Source organism: Toxotes jaculatrix, chromosome 21, assembly GCF_017976425.1.
Source record: "Toxotes jaculatrix isolate fToxJac2 chromosome 21, fToxJac2.pri, whole genome shotgun sequence".
NCBI classification, from domain to species: domain Eukaryota; kingdom Metazoa; phylum Chordata; class Actinopteri; family Toxotidae; genus Toxotes; species Toxotes jaculatrix.
The window spans coordinates 914,654-935,634 of NC_054414.1; the positions used below are offsets into that span (position 1 = coordinate 914,654).

Consider the following 20,981-nt stretch of genomic DNA (forward strand, 5'->3'; position numbering starts at 1 on the left):
TATGAATTGTCATGTTGCTCCTCATTTTTCATCTGTCTTTTAATCTTGATCTGTTCTTAATGTGAATCATTAAAGTGTCGCACAGGGCAACATCTGAAATAACTTCTGGCATTTGTGTATTTATTTAGTCACATGTTAAGGATATTTAACAGTGAGTGGAAACTATAAGGGGCCCAATGGATCTAAACATCTGTTTCACACATAAACGCGCTGACATCCAATGAAAACCAAGTCAACGCTGCTGCCGCAAAGGTTTGAAAAGGTATGCTTTGCGACAGTAATGGCAAATGTCGCAAACGTGTGGGAAGCTTTGGGCGTTGTTCGTTACGTAGAGAAGTAGCCGCCTACACTGACCTGAATATCTGTGGCTGAGGAGGACTCCGCCGACCTCTTTTAATATCATGGATTTTAGGACCACCATACGTCGCTTTTGTGCTCCTCTTCAACGGACAGGCCTTCGTCTTGAAGGCGGTTACACGGCAAGTGTGATGTCTCTCCTATCTGCTGAATGGTGACGAGCGGAAGGACTGGTTTAGCAGCCTTACAGTATCGATAAGTTATCAATTAAAATCTGGAGTGGGTAGCCTCTGTGTGCAGTTTCGGGGTTTTTATTGTCTCCGTTCGCCCCGCCTGCTTCTCTGGGTGCTGGCTGGAACTGGATTTCACTCTTGACTTCGTCGTGTACATCAACATTACTGAGACACAACAGTATTTACTTCTCGAGCGAGGAAGTGAGGCTTGTCAAGCTAGCATAACTTGACCAAGATAAGACCGGAGGTTGGGCGATTTTGCCTTAATAATAAAGGCACCAAATGCATTACTTTTGACTTTGAATAAAGACCTTTGGGGTTGGACAGAACAGTAAAACGAAAAGAACAAAACGACGGCGGACTATTTTATTATTAACGGAGTATAACGTCTCTACTGCTACCTTCTTACGCTGCGTTATCTATTCATCTCCAGGTTGTTTTATTTTGAAAGCTGCGAACGGAAATAGTTTTCGCTTCGGCTATTGTTGAGACTGGTGGGAAGGGGGATGTGGCCAGGATGTATTTATGCTGCTGTTCAAGAAATGAAAATCATTGAATCGGTGCTGCTTCGGGAGCCCTGCTTCACCACCGGGCACAGCGGGGGTAACGACAGTGCTGCCCTCCGTCACAGTGGTTGTTGTCGGTGGTCGAAAACAGCGAACACGACCGAGGCTTCTGTGCTGGTTTCGTCTGGACTGGACCGTTTCCATGAAGGCTTCTCAACCTCACGCCCAAATAATTTGTTGATTTTGTGTGCGGGGTTGTATTCTGTGCTTATGTAATAACAGTATGTAAATCGATACAGTCACGTCGATTTTTTTTAAATTATTCATTTAATTATTTTGTTTTGGACAGAAAGCATTGTTCTTTTTCCTCTTTTTATTTTTTTAAATTTTATTTCTACAAATGTCAACAACTCACCATCAAGTGATGATGGAGTCCTCTCTAGCTCTCGGTAGACTGGAACTGACCCCCGGCTCAGCCGCTGTCGGGGTCAACCTGACCCCGTGTCTCTCCGGCGGCGGCCCTGCTAAAGAGAAGAGCGTTCACTGGCCTTTGGGGCCACCGGGCCAGGCTCATCTTAACGGCTGCGTCCCGCTGTCACATCAGGTGGCCGGGCACAAGTATGGAGTGGACAAAGTGGGTAAGTAAACTGGACAACAGATCCTTTCTTATGTACCTGCAAATAGAACCTCTTGTCACAAAACAGAACCACCTTCCCTCAAAATGTTATTAAGACCAGACAAATGAATGTGTTATTGCTCATCACGCCTACATGTGACTGAGGATATTATATGAATGGTTTGAGTTCAAAGTAAAATTAATCACCCAAGCAGTTTCTCATCAGTATAAACACACAACTTTGTTCACACTGCTTGTGCCTGCCACCTATTGTGTATTATCAAAAAGGTTGTGGGCAGATTAGTTCATCTAGAGGTGAAAGATTAAATAGATTTTTTTTATTAAGTTCTGTTTTACTATTTATCTATACCAGCTGCAAGTTCACACATGGGTCCTTGCACTGATCAGACAGAGATCTGTGGTTCTAAATTTGTGCTCACTGAGAATCCCTGCTCCGTGATATCTCTGTCTCTCTCTCGTCTTTGCTGTCACACACTCACACTCATGCACACAGCACACCTGACATTATCAAAGCCTCCATTGTGCATTATTAGGTGAGGTGTTGAGCAGAATCGATTGTGCGTGATACAGTCAGCAGCTGGTGTTACAGTATAGCCTCAGATGGATGAGTCATTTCTGTTTAGTCAGTTAAGCTGAATTGCAGCTTCGTGTAAGACACATCTTTACGTTGGGGGGACAGTCTGCCAGGATGCAGTCAAGACTGGCTTGCGTTTACGTTTTGCCTGAGGCAGCAACGTACACATTCTTACCAAAAGTCACATGATCGCATGAAGAAGTAGCTTGTTTCTTTTTCAGAGTTTTGTTAATTACTGTGGTATGAGGTCAGACATGTTGGCCTAGGATTCTGGTGACAGATGACAGAGGGAGCAGGTCTGCCTTCAGCATGGTGTGATAGTACTATTTATGTTTTTGTTACGTTTTATTTAGCATGTATTCCAAAAGCTAAACTACTCGTTAATCCATCTGCTGATCATGATCTGCTACAGAAGTGATCTCAGGTGACCTGAATTAGCAACACATTCTGTATTATCATGCAAGATAACTCAGAAATAAGTGTAACGTATACGTGTCAGCTGTGACACAGGTGTGTGTTGACCTTTTGTCGTATTTCATGTTACCGTTTATTTGTTCCAGTTCCTCAGGAGAAACTGGGTGAGATGTAGTGAGCACACATTGACTTGTTCTCTGCTGATATGACACTGGAAGACGCCTCGTTTTAGTGCTGTTTCTACACGTATCATTATTCATGATACATGAGCTCCAGTTTCAGGCTCAGCTAATAATGTTCTTAATCAGCTATTACAGTGTGAACACAAAATGGGGCAGAACGTAAAAGGCAATAAAGTTTGTTTTTTTTTCCCCCTAGAGCTAAAATTGTAAGTTAATTAATCAAATAGGTGATGGGCTGAAAATAAATCATTATTTTTCAAGCAAAAATGCAAAACATTATCTAGTTTCAGGTTCTGGGCTGTGAGGACGGGCTGCCTTTCTCTTGCCTTTTACCACAGTAAGCTGAATATCTTTGGGTTTTGGGCTGTTGGTCAGACAAAACAAGCAATCTGAAGATGTCACTTGGGCATTTTCATTTATATTTATATGTTTGTCTTTATTTCTGATTAATTGAGAAAGAAACTGGTAGCTTAGGAGCAGAGCTTTCCTATATTGTTTCTTATCACTGTAATGTGCATTCTTATATAGGTGAACCAAGAGGTTTAATTCTGTTTTCCCTAATTTAAATTCTGTGTCCCTCTCTGTGTGGAACTCACTTATACATTGTTGCCCATAAAGTTGGAATCACTTTGTTTTCAGACACATTCCTCTTTTTATTCCTATTTATACACATCAGTAATCACATTGAAAGAGACTGATCAATAAAGTTTTGAGAAGATATACACTTTATCTATCAAGAATCAACCACATTGTCTCAATTATTTCATGAGAAGAGATAAAATATATTTTATTCCAACTTTATGGGCAACAGTGTATTATCGAAGGGGTCACTTAACATCACCTTGGGCTCTCAGACGGGCATTTTTCACTCTTGCTTTCCATAAAGTAAATGATTGATAAATACAATAATAATTGATAGATGAATTAATAATGAAAATAATTTTTAGTTGGAGCCATTTAGCCCATTTAGTTTCAGAATTCCACTGGTTAATTAACGCATTTTATGAATGCTTTTTTGTTGTTTTCATGTCTTTTAAAGCTGCTTATTTGTCACATCATGGAAAAAGACATGACAGCTTTAAATGTGTGTGGACTCATATTATTTCAAAAGCAATGATAAAGGAATTAAGAAAGTATCGATTTTTATAAGCCATCAATAATGGAAACTAAATGTGTGCAGTGTGGCGAAGGCGTCCATGTCTGTAATGCATCCTGCAAAATAGTTGTGTTGTGTCCACTTCCAAGTGACAGCACAGAGAAGCATACAGTGAAGCAGTGATCAAGTATATGTGACAGTAATGTGGAATAATCTTATCTCAGTCCCTCCTTTGGGTTTGGTAGTGAATAATCATTAACACAGGGCCACATGAGTTCAAAACTAGCTGCCAAGCGTTGGCACAGTACCTAGACTCAACCAGCGGTCTCCACAGCAGTTGTAGAAGAAGCAGTGGAATCCTGTTCAGCTTATACTGCTGCTGACTGACAATGACCCTGCTCACTCCTCCCACCGTTCCCTGAGGCCTCCAGTCTGCTCCTCCACCATCAGAGTTAGTGTACGGGCAGCTATGTGCTTCACTGACTAAAACAGGTGGTTTCTCTCATACAAGTGATCTGATGTAGTCATCTGTTTTCTAGATGATGTATTGTTATGTAATTTTTTTTTAAAGACTCCTGTATATTGATAACATTATCCGCTGGGCTATAATAGCTGTAATTTGTCAAGCATAGACAGGCTTTGAGTGTTAGCTCTGGGTTGTGAATCATAATCTCTCTCTTGGTTTGTAGCACTGCATAAGTACTGTCACTGGGTTATCAGCTGGCTTAGTGAACTCATCAATAGTTAGTAAACTGTTTGAGTCCAGCTCTGACTGTGGTCACATGAAGTGTTTCTTAATGACAAGCCAGCTGCCTGCAGCATCAGTAGAACTATGACTGGAGTGCTTAATATGGCATGAGATGAAACAGTGATACCCGTGGGGAATTTTTTTTTACATGATCATGTAAAAAATATGAAATGAAATGAGGTAAAATAGCCTACATACGATAAGCCTAAGGCTATAAATAAGTGAGAGTAATTATATATGTCTTTTTTAAGTATGGTCGACATTTTCAGTGTGACTAGTGACATTTTGGTGCGTTTTGTTTTAAGAGATGCCTGAGCAGAGAACAAAAATACATAGTGTAAAGAACGGCTGGCAAAAGAAATGCTGCGCTAATTAACAGCTGGTGGATTTTTTTTTCTAATAAAAGGTGATAGTGGTCATACTTTTGTTATTTGCAGTGATCTGATCTGGGGTGAGTACTTGCACAGCTAAGTTCTGATCTGTTCCTCACAAGTATATGTCATGTGTTAAACTCACAGATAGCTGGGTTTAACTGATCTTGCTGTGGGATACAGGTAATAAAGGTTAATAAATGTGAGAGTGGGTCTGAGGAGAGAAAGAGAGAAGAAAAGAGGTGCGCAGAGGATCATGGGAAGTCCCCCAGCAGCCTAGGCCTATAGCAGCATAACTAAGGGATGGATGGTTCAGTTGCCTGAGCCAGCCTTACTTTGGGCTTTATCCTTAACTGTAACAGTGTCTATAGAGATAATTGTGACAATAGGTTTAATCATAATAACTAAAACTTACTCTAACTACAACTAATTACAAACTCTGTCAAACAACAAGCTTTTAAGCTTCATTTTAAAATTAGAGAGGGTGTCTGCTTCCCGAACCCAAACTGGCAGTTGGTTCCACAGGAGAGGGGCCTGATAGCTAAAGGCTCGGCCTCCCATTTTACTTTCAGAGATTCTGGGAACCATAAGCAAACCTGCATTCTATAGCACAAAAGAGAAGAATGCTTATATGTTTGTTTTTGATAAGGAAGAAGAAAGGGTTATGAAACTCACTTGACACTGTCAGGAAACATGAAATTGTTCATGCAAATTTGAGTTATTTTCCAGAAGAGCTCTGGTGGTGTGTGTGAGTGTGCGCGTGTGCTGAGATCATAATGTAGTTCCAGTGTCTGATGCAAGACAGAAAAGCAAAGGTGAAAGTCCAGCTGTGTTATTCAGCAGCAGACCTCCCCTGTCAGCTGCTCCGTGTTGGTGCCTCATGTTAAAGGCAGGGCAGCACTCAAACACTGAAGGCTACAACTTTCAGTCTGATTGCCAGTCAGTTCTGTGTTATAAAACCGAGGGGGGGGGGGGGGGGGGGGGTGGTCACTATGGTTTGAGAGGAATAGAGCTGCTGAAAACAAGGTTTTCAAGTAGTCATAAATTTGTACTGGTAATAAGTTAAAGCAATTCCATCAACATTAGTTAACATCTCATTATGGTTCGGTTACACTTGACTGTACCTTCAGTTTAATTATCCTATGTTACACTGATATACTAGATATAATACATTCATTCATTCATTCATTTTCTACCGCTTAATCCTCTGTCAGGGTCGCGGGGGAGCTGGAGCCTATCCCAGCTGACTATGGGCGAGAGGCGGGGTACACCCTGGACTGGACGCCAGTCAATCACAGGGCTAGATATAATACATGTCTTCCCTTTTTTTTCTTTTGACTTCCACTTTTCTCATTCTGTCTCTCTTTCACACCATCTTTCCATGAGGCAAGTTCAGTGTCTAAGGTCATCTGACTGTGTGTGTGTGTGTGTGTGTGTGTGTGTGTGTGTGTGTGTGTGTGTGTGTCTGTGTCTGTGTGCGTGTGTGTGGGGTGGTGTGTTCGTAAATCATTTGGTCTCTTACACAAATGACACATCTCTAACCCACAGCCTAATCAGGCTGCACGGACACACATGGTGATCGGATATTTTCACAGAGTGACAGACTCGGTGGTTGGCTGGTCAGCAGACTGATGGATTGACCAAGAAGTTCAGTCCGTACCAGTCTCGTATATGATGCTCACATGACACACATCAACACGCCGTCCCCTCTGTCTTTCATGCTGAAGCATCAGAGGGGACTCATAGTGAAACTCAACTCTTCTGAAAGCTGTTCACATAGATCACAAAGATCTGCACAGTTATTAATTCTATACAGATCCTTCTTACATATGAACTCCTTAAATATTCAATATTCGTGTGTTTTTGTACATCTTTACATTTTATATTTTTTACATTTTTGAATTTTTATAAAAGCCTCTAAACCAGTATGAAAACGTAAGGTAGCCAGGATAGCGATTGTCTGCACAGCAGGCCTTTCGGCTGTGTTCAGCTGTGTGTCTCGGACACATTGGGCGGAACAGATGCGCTGCTATTTTAATCAATCCAGCTGTCTACGCAGGTCTCGGAACAGATTTCACTCGTGCTGTGAGCATGTAACCCGCAACTAAAGGTCTCCTTTTATGCTACTCCGATTGTGTACTGGGCTGAGTGCTGTCAAAAGACGGCGACACACTCAGGTGTTGTTGCACATGGTGTAGATAAGTAGTTTTCACACAAAGCAGGTTTTAATCTTTTGCTGTCTTTAGAAGAAGAAGTGGGAAAGTAGCTGCAGAGTGAAGGGATGACGCTGCCTCCTGCTTCATCTCAGGATCGAGACGCACGACCTCACAGACACAGGACAGATGTCCAACCTACAGTCTCTCCCCCCCCCACACCCCTTTGTGTGCTGGTTATTTTTACGTGTGTTTGTAGGTTTTTGCATTTTGCGTGTTGTGTGCGTCTTTGCGTTCTTTGAAGAATCTAGTGATCAGCCAAAGAGCAGACTAATCCTCTCCGCCGCGTGTCCATTCGGTCTGTCTGTAATCAGCTGTGGTCAGCATGCGATGATGTAACAGGAGACTCATCAGCTTTCTTTCTACACTGGAAGTAGGACATGAAAAAGGGAGCCAAACCATTCCCCTGCTCCAAATTTAACTTTCTGCTAAAACACAAAGCAAATCAACGATGAGCAAATTAGTTTAGTCTAATTTAGTCTAATTCAGGTGATGGTCAGATTATGGCTGAGGCTCACATAACAGAATGCGGTGTTGCCTGCTCAAACATAACAGCCTGTGTTCATAATAAAATCACAAAAGCAGATATGTGATATGGGCAGATATGTGATACAGGCTCTATTCATCATTTCAGAATCCTTCAGGAGCCATGCTTAAAGCTAAGGAAGGAAATTTGACTCGGCTGTTTGAAATGATTCTAGTCATTTGATGTCCACGTCCAGTGTTGACACTAATACAATTGATTCATCTAATTTCATTCGAGCTGTATACGCTGCTTGTTTGTATCTGGTTTCACTCGGTAACACACAGCTACAAGTGTGAACTTGTTGATGGAGCAGGTATATTTCCCACAAAGAGATTAATAACCATGAAACTGAGGTGTCTGAAAAATCATCATTTTATTGTACTCCAGTACTGTAACACTGAAATGCTAAAACGAGACTTGAAGCTAGATGACTGCTTTGCTTTGCTTTGCTTTGCTTTGCTTTTCAGTGCCTTCTTTCTGTTTGTTGCAGGTATTTTGCAGCATCCAGATGGAACAGTCCTGAAGCAGCTTCAGCCTCCACCAAGAGGTCCACGAGAGATGGAGTTCTACAGCAAGGTAACACATTCATAATGCATTTCACAACCTTTCTTCTCTCACACATGAACAAACAGAAGGGGGGGGGGGGGGGGGGGGGCACAACAGTCTGAAATATACCAATGCTGACTCTATATGTCTTAAATATCAAAAGCAGTGTTTACATATTTATAAGATTCCTTATTTATTTTGAATAAACTGTTTAAATTTGTTCAAAATTGAAGTGAAAATCAAATCATAACAATACAATTTGCTGAAAAAACATTTCTGTAGTTACTGCAGCTGACTAATAAAAAGAGCTTTAAATATAATCTAATACCACATTTTGTTTGTCAGCTAACTAATCGAGTAATCCTTTTAGTACAAGCTGACTCTAATCCATTTTTCAGCATCACATTGCAGGTTAGACAGACTGATCACTGCAACAAAAGTGATTATACCTGTGATTTCTAATTAAAGATAGATGCATGAATAAGGTTGTAAAATAAGCAGTGTCTAATGACACATGGCTCCACATGGTGAGGAGCTGCCTGAACCAGATTGTGGGTCTTCATGAAGATGGAAGAGGAGGAACATTAGTAACAAGAGCATCAGCAGGCGTACAGGAAGAGCCAAACAGTGGACGTCCTCGAAAATGTTTCAGCGACTGGTCAGACAGAGTGAAGGACACTGAATCGGTTTCAGATCAGGTTGAGTCCAGCACGGTTGATGTGGACCAGACCAGGACCACCACCGTGACTGCACAGTGCTGACTGCGAAACATGGAGGAGGGAGTGTGCTGATGTGGAGCTGCAGCAGAGCTAAAGGTGTAGGAAAGAGATGATGTTTACAGATGATGCAGTGAGGACAGGTTTGTATCCAAATACTGAATGAAAAGACGAGTCCCAGTCTCAGGGAGCAGGAGAGGAATTTTCCAACATGACAGTGATCCTGAACACACTGGAGACAATTACACAAGAGCTTTTAAAGAAGAACAAAGTGAAAACTGTGACCTCTGACCTGAATGAACAGGAAGATCAGATCCGTCATCAAAAATAAATGTAAAATATTGACAAAATAATATCTTAACAATTGGAACAGATACCAGACATTTAAACGCGCCCGTCTGATCACACAGAGGAACACGGGTCTGTTGCTTCAGAGCCTCAGTGTTTGTCTAAGAGCTTAGCAGTGCTGTCAGTCTCAGCAACTCTCATACAAACAGGAGTGAGTCATGGCATCGCGTCCGTCAGTCTCTTGACTAAACCAGTCGAACTCAGTCCCAGCAACACACACACACACACATGTCACAGTGACCTGGCTTCCTGCACATGGCTGGATGAACAATATGGGCTGTCATGATACACTAAAACTGTTTCTGCTGAACCTTTACTAGTTTGATGCTATTAAATTCTAGTTGTATAGTTTCCAAAGGAAAAGCCTCAGAAAGAAAAAAATATTTAAATTGTAATGATACGATTGGTTAGACACCAGATAAATAGGATCTACCTCTATGAGCAGTGTAGCATGACAATGTATATGTTGTGTCTCACAGGTGTATGCAGAGGACTGCTGTGATCCGTGTCTCCTGGAGCTCCAGAACCACCTTCCCAAGTACTATGGCACCTGGTCCTCTCCGGACAGCCCCAATGGTAAGAGGACTGTGTGAAGCTAGTTTTTGTGTCTCTCACAACCTTTGTGACCAAGATGCATCCTGCAAAATATTTTGACGCTCCAGTGGACAAACTCAAACCTCGTTCAGCCTTTCTGTCCTGACGTTTCTTATGATCTACAGTAAGCTAACATCGGCTCTGCTGCTGATGAGAGTTCTAAATGATTCTTCTTCCTCTGAATGTTATGGGATATTTATGTGATGCGAAGGAGGTTTTTGCTGCAAACGGTTGAGCAAAGTCCTCCCACATCTCTCTGTACATTTCTGGTCAAGACATTAAAAAATAAAATAAATAAAAAAATATATATATACAGCCAGTAGTCGAGAACAGCCTAGTAAGAACCTCATATAAGAAGCACGTTGCAGGCAATACTGACTTGTTCATATAATTTTTAATTCATGACATCAATTCTCACTCAGACCTGTACCTGAAGCTGGAGGACGTGACTCGTCGCTTCGTCAAGCCGTGCATCATGGACGTGAAGCTGGGCCAGCGGAGCTACGATCCCTTCGCCTCGCAGGAGAAACGGGAGCAGCAGATCAGAAAATACCCGCTGATGGAGGAGATTGGCTTCCTGGTCCTTGGCATGAGGGTGAGTCTGACCTGCTGTGCTGCTGCTGCGGAGGATCTTTCATCTACAAATATAATGATTTCAAAATTCTATCAAATTTTATTAATATTAGCCCAGCACTAGTAACACAATATTAGAAGCAGCTGATCATAACATGAGGTGTTGTTGAACAACCTGCGTGATATGTGAAATATGTGTTGACTGAGCTGTGCAGCACAAAATTCAGCCTCTCTTGTTTGAGTACACACACAAAACACATCCTGCCCTGTCTCATTATTTTTGTCCACATGTCTGAGATAGACAGATAACAGGAAAGAGAGAGAGAGAGAGAACTTCTTATCTTCTGGAAAGGAAGAGAGCCAAATAGCGAAACCTTTATCAGTTCGATCAGTTTCCATTACGACCTACAGTCGGTGTCGTCAGTAAGTGTCCTGGTTTGGGGTTTTTTTCCTGCCCTGTAGCAAGAAACCCACCAAAGACGATCAATGACATGAATGAACTGTTTTCTGTACTTAAAATGAAATATAATAGAAACAAAGTTGAGAGACAGTTTCAAAGGTTTTCATTCATATCAGCACATATATGACAACATACATGCTGATGCAATATATATCGGCAATAGACCAGTACGATGGACATATCAGTCAGGCTCTACACATAACTTACTATAATCTTATGGTAAAAGGGACAGAGGGAACAGCAGAGGGAGAGGCTGGGTGTGATTCAGAGTAAGGGCAGGTCATGAACTGTGTTATGAGGAAATGAGTGATATATTTGAACTGCCAGCCTTCACTCACAGGATGTAACAGGCCATTGATTGATGGTTTCTCCTGAAAGGCCTGATTGTTGTTCCTCTTACCGGCTCCTCATGGTAAATGACAGTCGCTGTTGGGACGGCAGCTTTATGGCAGCATGTCCCCACCCTTTGTAAAGCAGCCATAAATGTACTGCACACCTGTGGACTTTAGCTTAGACCTCTGATGTTTGCTCGTATGATCTGAAGAGCAGAGGAGGTTAATTAACAGGAGATAGCCTTGTTTGATGTTTTGATGGATGTTACTGCACCATAGGCTGAAAAGTGACAGAGTTACATGGAATGTAACATAATAAATAAATAAATTATCACCTACTTTGCCGTTTCTCTCCGCTCAACGGACATTTGACTAGCCGGTGAACATAGTGGAGCATTTAGGAAGGACAGGAAACAGTTAAGAATCAACTTCATATGTTGATTTTAAATTAATTTGCCATATGCTGTCCCCTTTGGCCATGAAGCGTTAATCAGAGCCCTCACAACCATATCACAATTTTATCTCAGCTGTAAGGACAGTGTTTGAGCAATGCTTCAGCGATGTACACGTTATCCTGCCTTACATCAGTTGGTGTCTTTGAGGAGTTTGAGGTCTTCAGTAGATCGAGTTCTGAGGGTTGGAGTTATGTTGCCAGCACAGTTCAGTTGTTTTTTTTTTTGAAAACAGGCCCAGAAGTGGGTTTGAAGGGAGATGCAGAGGTTTTCAAAGGCAGCCAGTGTTTTTTTTTTTTTTTTTTTTGTGTGTGTGTGTGTGTGTGTGTAGTACCAGCCCAAGCTGCAGTTTAATCAGATGCTGGGAAAAAACAGAGAGAATTCTGTAAAGTTGCTCTATTATGTAACTTAGAGCAAGAAGGTTTAGTACAGAATGTGCCTGGCACTGAGGTGGGGACATTTCCATACTAATCTCTGCTATGTTTGTTTAGATAGAGGGGAGACTAATTAGTGGTAATGATCTTCCTGATGGAGTGATAGAGGGGGTGGGGACGGTTAAAAAAAAAAAAAAAAAAAAAAAAAAGAAGAAGTGATTAAGAGCAGGGCTGAGGAGAGAGTCTTCCTGATCTAATACCTTGAAGCCCCTCACCCTGCATCGAGAGGCCGGTTCTTCAGACGTTCTCATGCAGCTAATTTGGTTCTTTGAAAGCAGTGCGGAGACTGACTTGCTGATCCCACTTGAGTTGCCTCGAATAACTGTGCACTCTTATTTTGAAATAAAGGCAAAATGAGTAGAGATTTGAAACCATGATCAGTATCCATATGACTGGCTGAGTGCTGATCATGTGATTGCAGTTATATTCAAGCTAGATTCAAGCATCTTCTAGTCTAAAATCGTAATCGCATCAACATGCTTTTGTTATAAACCTTAGAAAATGGAAATGAGCTGACGTATGTAAATTTCTGTCAAACATCTCGGTCATTAAATCTGCAGCGTGTTGCAGTGTTTGGTTTGATGGAGGCAGGTGTGAGTGTAGCAGTGAACCACTAGGTGGAGGAAGTGTTCGAGGGAACCAGCACTTTAGCTGTGGTTCCTGGTCTCTTCAGTATGAATTTAGCTCTTGTTTATAAATGAAAACAATATGGTGCTGAATGAGGGGCTTCGCTGAGCGGCGTTCTTTGCTATCATGAACACCACATGGCACAGGAGATGTGTAGGTAAACAAACAACTATTACCATATTTTGTGTTTTAGAGACCAGGACCTACACACCGTTTAACATAATGTATTTTCTTGTGTTTCAGGTATATAAGGTGTGCAGTGACACGTTTGACTCCTATGACCAGCACTATGGAAGGGGACTGGTTAAGGATACTATTAAAGATGGTATGTATGTGTGTGTGTGTGATGAGTTTTCACCAGCACTGACAGTGAAGTGTAGGAAGAACCTTTCGAAATAATTCACCAGTGATTACAGTCATATGTTATGTAAATCAGTGCGCTGTGAAGAACAGCCAGTCAGACTCAAGGACGGGCCCTACATTTACCAAAAGCTCATTTTAGTTGTGAGACAGCTAAAATAAATAGAGGTGATATAATAGGAAAATTCCTGAAATGGAAACAAAAAGGAAAGTAATGTGGAGCACGAAGAAAAACGAGGCCCCCGAGTAGGCGAGGAAACATCAGAGAAAAATGAATCTGAAGAGTTTGGTACACTACAGAAGTCTCCTACTGAATGATAAACAATCCTTCAGATAACATGTACAGTGTAAGAGACTTTTCTCTGCGACACTCACTGAGCCTCTAAGTCAGAGGAATTTTGATGACCTGCTTTCAGTGGGTCTGGAGACAGAAACATGTAGAATATTATCTGATGTATCCTGATATTTTACCTCCCAAAAAAAGACTAAAAACATCTCTCCTCTCTTTTTGTCTCCTCTCCTCTCCTCGTCTCCTCTGATCTTGTTTTCTGTCCTCTCCTGACCTCTCCTCTTGTTTCCTCTCCTCTCCTCTCCTTTCATGACCTCTGCTCTCCTCCCCTCTCCTCTCCTTTCATGACCTCTGCTCTCCTCCCCTCTCCTCTCCTTTTGTTTTCTCTCCTCTCGTGACCTCTCCTCTTGTTTCCTCTCCTCTCCTTTCCCCTCTTTTTTCCTCTCCTGTCCTCCCCTAACCTTTCCTCTCCTCTCCTCTCCTCTCCTCTCCCCTCCCCTCCTCCAGGCCTGGCTAAATTCTTCCACAACGGCGTTTGTCTGAGAAAGGATGCAGTGTCAGCCAGTATCCACAGGGTGCAGCAAATCCTCCGCTGGTTCGAGTCTCAGCACCAGCTGGCCTTCTACGCCAGCTCCCTTCTCTTTGTCTATGAGGGTCTCCCCTCATCTTCCTCCTCATCCTCCCTGTCTTCCCTCCTCAGCACCCCGTCGGTCAGCCCGACTGTGGCAAAAACTGCCACGCTGTCATCAACGGGCGACAGCTGTCAGAGGGGAGAGGGGAAAGCGAGACAGGAAGGGGAAGGGCAGGAAGAGGAGCTGGCCGAGTACAACAATAACAACATTCAGGTGGCGGTGCCCTGGGACTACAGCCTGTCCACCATTTACACCAACCACAGGAAACATGGCCACCACCACTGCGCCAAGGGTCATCTTCACGGCAAAGGCGGCGCCAGCGAGGCCGTGCAGACGACGGCGTGCTCGGTTTCTGGAGATAACACCTCAGTACTGTGTCAGGAAGACAACTCCGCGTGGAAACGAAGGGGCGAGTCACAGGAGCCGCCAAACGGAAACGGAAACAAATCACAACTGGAAAGGAAGGTTGAGGAAGGAGAGAGGGAGAACCACGGCAGGACGAGGAGGGAGGAAGAGGAGCTGAAAGGAGACGACGCCACAGAGGGGAGCGGAAGAGAGACGGAGGTGGAGGTCAGGATGATCGACTTTGCCCACGTTTTCTCCAGCGAGAGCCACGATCACGGCTACATCTACGGCCTCAAACACCTGCTGACGGTGCTGGAGCAGATCCTCTGCGACGACGCCTAGAGCTCCCACCTCCTCCCCCACCTCCTCCGAACCTCTCAACCTCTCAGCCTGCTCCGAGCTGACCTCCATCTCCTCCCTCGCCCACCCTCCTTCTTTCTTCTCAAAGGACAGACGCCTTCAGAGCAGAGAGGGAAGAATCAAAGAAGTGAATATTAAAACTGAACCATCATTGTCGTCGTCATCATCATCTTCATCTCACCTGATCGCGATGGTTCCATCGGTCATGTGTGCGTCTGTGTTTGTGCATGTGTGTGTCTGTCTGTGTGCGAGCAGAGTGGAGGCGGTAGAGGCTGACAGCTGGTTTCCCAGTGCTCAGCGGCACTACATGCACTAATAAATCCATGAAGGCATTACAACCCCGTACTTAAACACAACATCCTCAGCTGCACGATTCACTGATGCTCCTCGTTGCCTGACGTTCAGTCCATTTAAAATACTTTATATCAGTACATCTGAAACTGGAGGTAGGAAATTTGAAAGTGAGATGAAAGGAATTTGATTTGTCTGTATCATTTTATACCAGAATAACTGTCCCTTTAATAATTCTGGGTGTTTCAGATCAGTAGCTGAAATAGTTTCATCCATATCCATGCAACGCTTCGATTAAAGCAACACTACCTAACTGTTTGCTAAGCAGCGGCCTCTGCAGCCACTACTTTACAGGATGCTGGTGCATTCAATCCTGTTGGGCTCAGAGTCTGAGCGGAAAGCATCATTACCAGCAATCGCACTGTCCACTCACGTGAAGTCAGTGTATTTTGGTTAAGATAAAGCAGTACACCTTATTTTTTTTGTTTTAGAAAAGTACCTAAACTACAGCAGCTGTTACACATAGCACAGCTGAAGCTTTGTTCTGCTGCTGCTGCTGCTGCGCTCAGACCTTTTCTCTCATCCCGGCAATTCGCCGGGAGTCTGCGAGCATCACGTAAATCCAGAAGCCTGGAGAGTGTTGGGGTTTAAGTCGGGTTGTCATTTTTTTTGTGTTTTTGTTCGAACCACTGTCTACAGGTTATCTAACTCAGGAAAATTTACTGAAAGGAAAAAAAAAAGTTTAATATTACTACTATTGTCCTACAAGGTGATCCTCATGCTGTCTGGTCGTTCAGCTCCAAATGATTGTTTTATATAGTCTTATCTCATGATTGACCTTATCTCATCGATGTTGACCTTTGACCTCTTAACCTCACGGTGATCTTACACACACACACGCACACAGACGTTGTGTTGTCTTTTACCACGGCTACTTTAATTGTTGTTGTACATGTTCGGCTGCCAAACTCCCTCTTCTTTCCGAGAAGTCTGCGCTCTTTTGCCGTTTGCTGTGAACTTCAGTGCCATCGCGTCGAGCGTTCACATATTAACCTGGAGTTACTGTAATATCACCATTTGATTTTAGAACTGGGGAAACAATTGGAAAAATCCCACCATTTCCCTCCCAAAGTCTGGATCAGGATGTGGGTTTTTTTTTTTTTTTTTTTTTTTTGGGTGGGGGAGCAGGGGGTTGACAGAAGCAACATGTTAATGTGCTGTGATTGGTTAACATCATATTAGCTAATATGATTTAACTTCTCTAAGGATTTTTTAAGATTGTCGTAAAAAGATATTTGAGACATGCTGCTTTAATGAGAGTCGGACTAACTCACAGCTAAAGAGAAGGACAGCGATTGAATGGTTTATGGGTTGATGACGTTTTATTTTTGGAGCCAACCGTTTAACTGGTTAACTTTTTTTTTTAATTGATTGATTGATGTGGGGTTTTTGGGTTTTTTGTTTTTTTTTTACTCTGATACAGGCTGATTCTCTGTGTAACGCTGATTCTAATATTCTCAGACCAGGTGTGTTAAAGGTTTAGTGAAACTGTGTAAAGACCAGCACTCCCCAATCAAACTCCCATAGCTGTAAGCCTCGTCCATATCCTGGAAGAATTCAGCCACAGGCCACGTGGTCACGCCGTCTCGTGCGTGTACACAGGATGTGGCTGAACAAAACCTAGTAAGTAGACCTTTTAAATTTTTTCCACTTTTTTGTTGAACTTTCAAGCTTAAATTCTGTTAGGGTGTGCAAATATTTATTGACATTATGATCTTGAGTTTGCAAAAGGATGGGAAGCTTGTCACTCTGACAATAAGGCCCCAGATTCCCTGGTTTGCAGGAATTATTTTATTAATTTTTTACTCCCGCGTAGGAGAATTTAAAAAAGTCCAGATATGCTCAGTAATATGCACCTGTAAAGCACAACAGATGAACATCTGGAAAGATGTCTGACCCTACTGTCTAGTGTAAGGACAGGAAACGTCTCTGAGCTCTCTGTCTTCACACTCTAGGACAAAACAATTGGACAGCTCAGCTGGAGAGAGTCAGCTCTGCATCTGTGCCACTGTGTGGGTGGAGCTGCTCTAAGCTGTAAGGCTAAACCCCCACTGCCCCCAACGCTAAAATAATATGCACAGGCCTCTTCAGCACGTCATATATGAATATCACCAACAATATGGAATTCTCATCACTTGTATTATGATTTTAATCGAAACCAAAAGTAACTATTAGAGTATCATATTATCATATTATCTCGTTTTTTTCTTCCCTTTTTTAAACTAAATCATTAGTTTGAAATAATCAATGTGAAAGTTCAGGAGTCTTTTACTTTTTTTTTTTTTTAATCACTGCCTTATTTTCTGTTCATGTCTCTGTGTTGTCTCTGTGTTTTGTTTTGTTTTTCAGTATGGATTATTGATGATTCCGGCAGCTTTGTGAATCTCCACTCTGTGTTTCTAGCCTGTTGTGTTATGGCTAACTCACTAACAAAAAGCATATCATGCATTTGCATATGGGGCATTTGTTGATCCGAACTGGGTTTAAATCGACTCACAGCGAAGCTTCAGTCAGTCAGTCAGCCAGCCAGCCAGTGAGGGACAGCTGAGGGACGACAGGTCCATCCCAGTGGTCACTGATTATTCCCTCTCTTACTGAATCAGTGAATTACAATCACTGAAGACAGAATACAGAAAGATAACAGAGATAAAGGCAGACATGATGCTCAGTGTGGAGCCAGGAGGTGGACACTGGACTAATTACAGGCTTTTATAGTCTTATATTTATGTAATAATAAAATATAATTATATCAATTAGTAAAACGATCAATTTTAAAAGAACTATTCCAAACAGATTAATAACATTTTCATTTAAATGGTTTAATATAAAAATTAAAGTGAAAAAAAATCATTTGCTAATTAATGGTCCTGATACTTTATTCTGTCATTAAATTATGTCATAATGGTTGGAGGTAAAGATGAAACCGGAACATGAATTTTAATGGACAGGGTTCCACTCTAACATTTCATTTACAGTTTTTATTCATTCATTCATTCATTCATTAGCCTGGGATTGGGGTTGTTGTTGTGTTGGCAGAAATCTGACCAGTCAGAGCTCCTGCTGCTGACTGTAAATGTCAGCGCATTCATTCAGTCATTTAAGGACAGAATAAGGACAGAGAATCATTAATGATACTCTGAGTTTTCTAATACACTTATTATGCAAATCAATATAAAATAAAGGATAAAAGAATAATTTATGAATTGACTGTAATTAAACACTCCAGGCTCACTGGGATGGATCACAGTGTAATGGACAGACACTATGTTGCATGATGGGAAGTTAGGGGGGAGGAGTCACCTCTGCACTGCCTCAGAATGTCGCAGGATAATCTCTGGATGCACCTTTTTTTTTTTTTTTTTTAAATTTAAGCCTGTACTGGAAATAAACACTGACACCAGGACTAAAGTGTGGCACCTGGAGTCAAGTTGTAGGACATTTCACCGACTCGTGGACACACAGCGTGACTCTGTGCTGCGTCAGTCCAGCTGTGGTCGGTGGAGATGAAAGCTCAGTCAGCTCGAAAGCGTTTGTTTACACTCCAGTGTCAGTCAGAGGTCGGAACACCAGTCTTTACAATATATTCTTTAACTCCGGGGACTTGAGGTTGTTGGCTTTGTCGTGCAATGCACCGCAGATCCAGTTCATAACTCCTGTAACGTCGACAAAGTAACCAGTCGCTCTTGCATTAAAGAACCACAGAGCTGGTTTGACAGGTGTTAGACCATTAACCACACATGATGTGTGACTGTGCATCACTGCTCTGTAAAACTTCTCCTCATCAGTTACATGAAATCAATTCTTCTTTCCTCCTCCCTGCTGTAAACTGGACACTGAAACATTTAAATTCAACTTAAAATTGTTGATATTTACCATTTTATGATGATTAAAACTCAACAATGAAGAGATGCAAAAGAAAATCAGAAAAGTAAACGTGAGTGAATTCTCACCTCACACTGAAACCAGCAACCTGCTGCTGTTGCCTGGAAGATTTGACTCCAATCTCAAACCTCATTGGATGCTTTGAAATATAAACATCAGTGATGTAAATCTAATTAATGGGGTAAAATATGCAAAAACCAGCTGTATGGTTCTTTAATGGGATCCAGGAAGAAAAAGGGAAAAAGTAACAGGGCTTTAAAGAGACAATAGTGTCTTCTCAGCCAATCAGAATCAATCATTTGCTTTCCCTTGCGTTCTGATTGGCTGAGATACCCTGAGGCCTTTTCCTTCCAGGCGATGACTTCAGATCCACTTAAGTGTCTTCATGTGACGCCTGATGTCAAACCTTAAGGTGCAGATGCACAGTTAGTGTGGAATGCCGTGTCACGTGGTGTGAATGCCAGGCGCTGCTGTTGTTGCTTTGTCATCCTGAAAACACAACCTGCAGGTTCAGCTTCTCTGCAGTTGTCGGGACTCCTCCTCCCAAAAGGAGGTGTCCAACCCGGACCCGATCTGCCCTGTGGAGCCATGTGACGGAAACCTTTGGAGAGAATTTTGATATATATATACTGGATTAAACATGTCTTATAAAATGAGCCTGAAACAGAAGAGAAAAGATCATGAGTGAACATAAGGAGAGGAACTCCTGACCATTCAAAGTCCCTCTGCAGCTACAGACCTGATGATCATTATTTTTTCAACAATAAAAATATGAATCAAACTGGTTTGGGTGAGCAGCGTCTTTTCTGGAGTCTGAAGTTTCATTAGAGAAGTCCCCACTGATACTGAGAGTGTGGTTCATGGTCACACAGTAACCACACTGTGAAAAACTATATTCAGTATTAGATACTACATCTGACAGTAGTGTTTAATTGTTGATGAAGTGTAAAGGACATTATGGATATAAAAACAATGCAGTGAATAAATCTAGAAACTTTAATCAGTGGTGGAAAGGAACACATTTCATCTACTCAAGCGCTACACTTGGAGTGGCAGGAGCTGAACATCAATTGTTAGAGGAGGATGTTAGTCAAGATGGCATCCATTGTGGACAACACCTCTCACCCCCTGCACCAGACTGTGGAAGTGCTGAGCAGCTCCTTCAGCGGCAGACTTAGAGATCCACAATGGGGAAGGAGCGTGACCGCAGGTCCTTCATTCCCTCTGCTGTCAGACTGTGTGGTCCATGTGGGACTGTGCATATCTATCTGTCTATCTCTCTCTCTCTCTCTCTCTCTCTCTCTCTCTCTCTCTCTCTCTCTATCTATCTATCTATCTATCTAATTTTTTTCCTCTCTCCCACAGGATCCTACTCTTCACCCCTCCATCATCATGTAAATTTGTATATTGCCAGTTTTTACTAGTTTTTACTGTTTTTGTATTTTGTGTACTGGTTTTTTGTAACTTTACTTTCTTTTTTCTTTAGATTGTAAATACTATTTTTTTTTGCACATTGTTCCTTATACTTGAATCGCATGCACATTTCTGCACTTTATCCTTTTCTTTTCTCCTGTTTGTGCTTGTGAGCTGCCTAACAAGTGAATTTCCCTGCTGTCGGATCAATAAAGTCTTATCTTATCTTATCTTATCTTATGTCAGTTAAATTCTGTTGGGCAGGGTCACTTTCTGTGTCTGTGGCTTGTTGTCACCTATGTTTGATGTTTTTTAATGAGCTTTGATTTGTTTTGAACTCTTTACTATGTGTGTAAAAGTCCAAATAAACTCTGTTGTGTTGCCTCTTTTGATATCTCTTAACTGGGAAGGCCACAGGTGACACACACCTTTGAAAGAAATTCACTGTGGCCCGTTTGAAGTAGGGAACT

At 42.1% G+C, this 20,981-nt stretch overlaps 1 protein-coding gene across 1 annotated transcript; it reads left to right on the forward strand.

The window, feature by feature from the left end:
• Positions 1–349: 349 nt before the first annotated feature.
• ipmkb (inositol polyphosphate multikinase b) lies at positions 350–19,883 on the forward strand. Its single transcript, XM_041067336.1, has 6 exons — positions 350–1,674; positions 8,288–8,373; positions 9,887–9,983; positions 10,424–10,596; positions 13,123–13,204; positions 14,036–19,883. The coding sequence occupies exons 1-6, from the start codon at positions 1,437–1,439 to the stop codon at positions 14,845–14,847; spliced, it is 1,488 nt and encodes a 495-aa protein (XP_040923270.1). The 5' UTR covers positions 350–1,436; the 3' UTR covers positions 14,848–19,883.
• Positions 19,884–20,981: the final 1,098 nt, after the last annotated feature.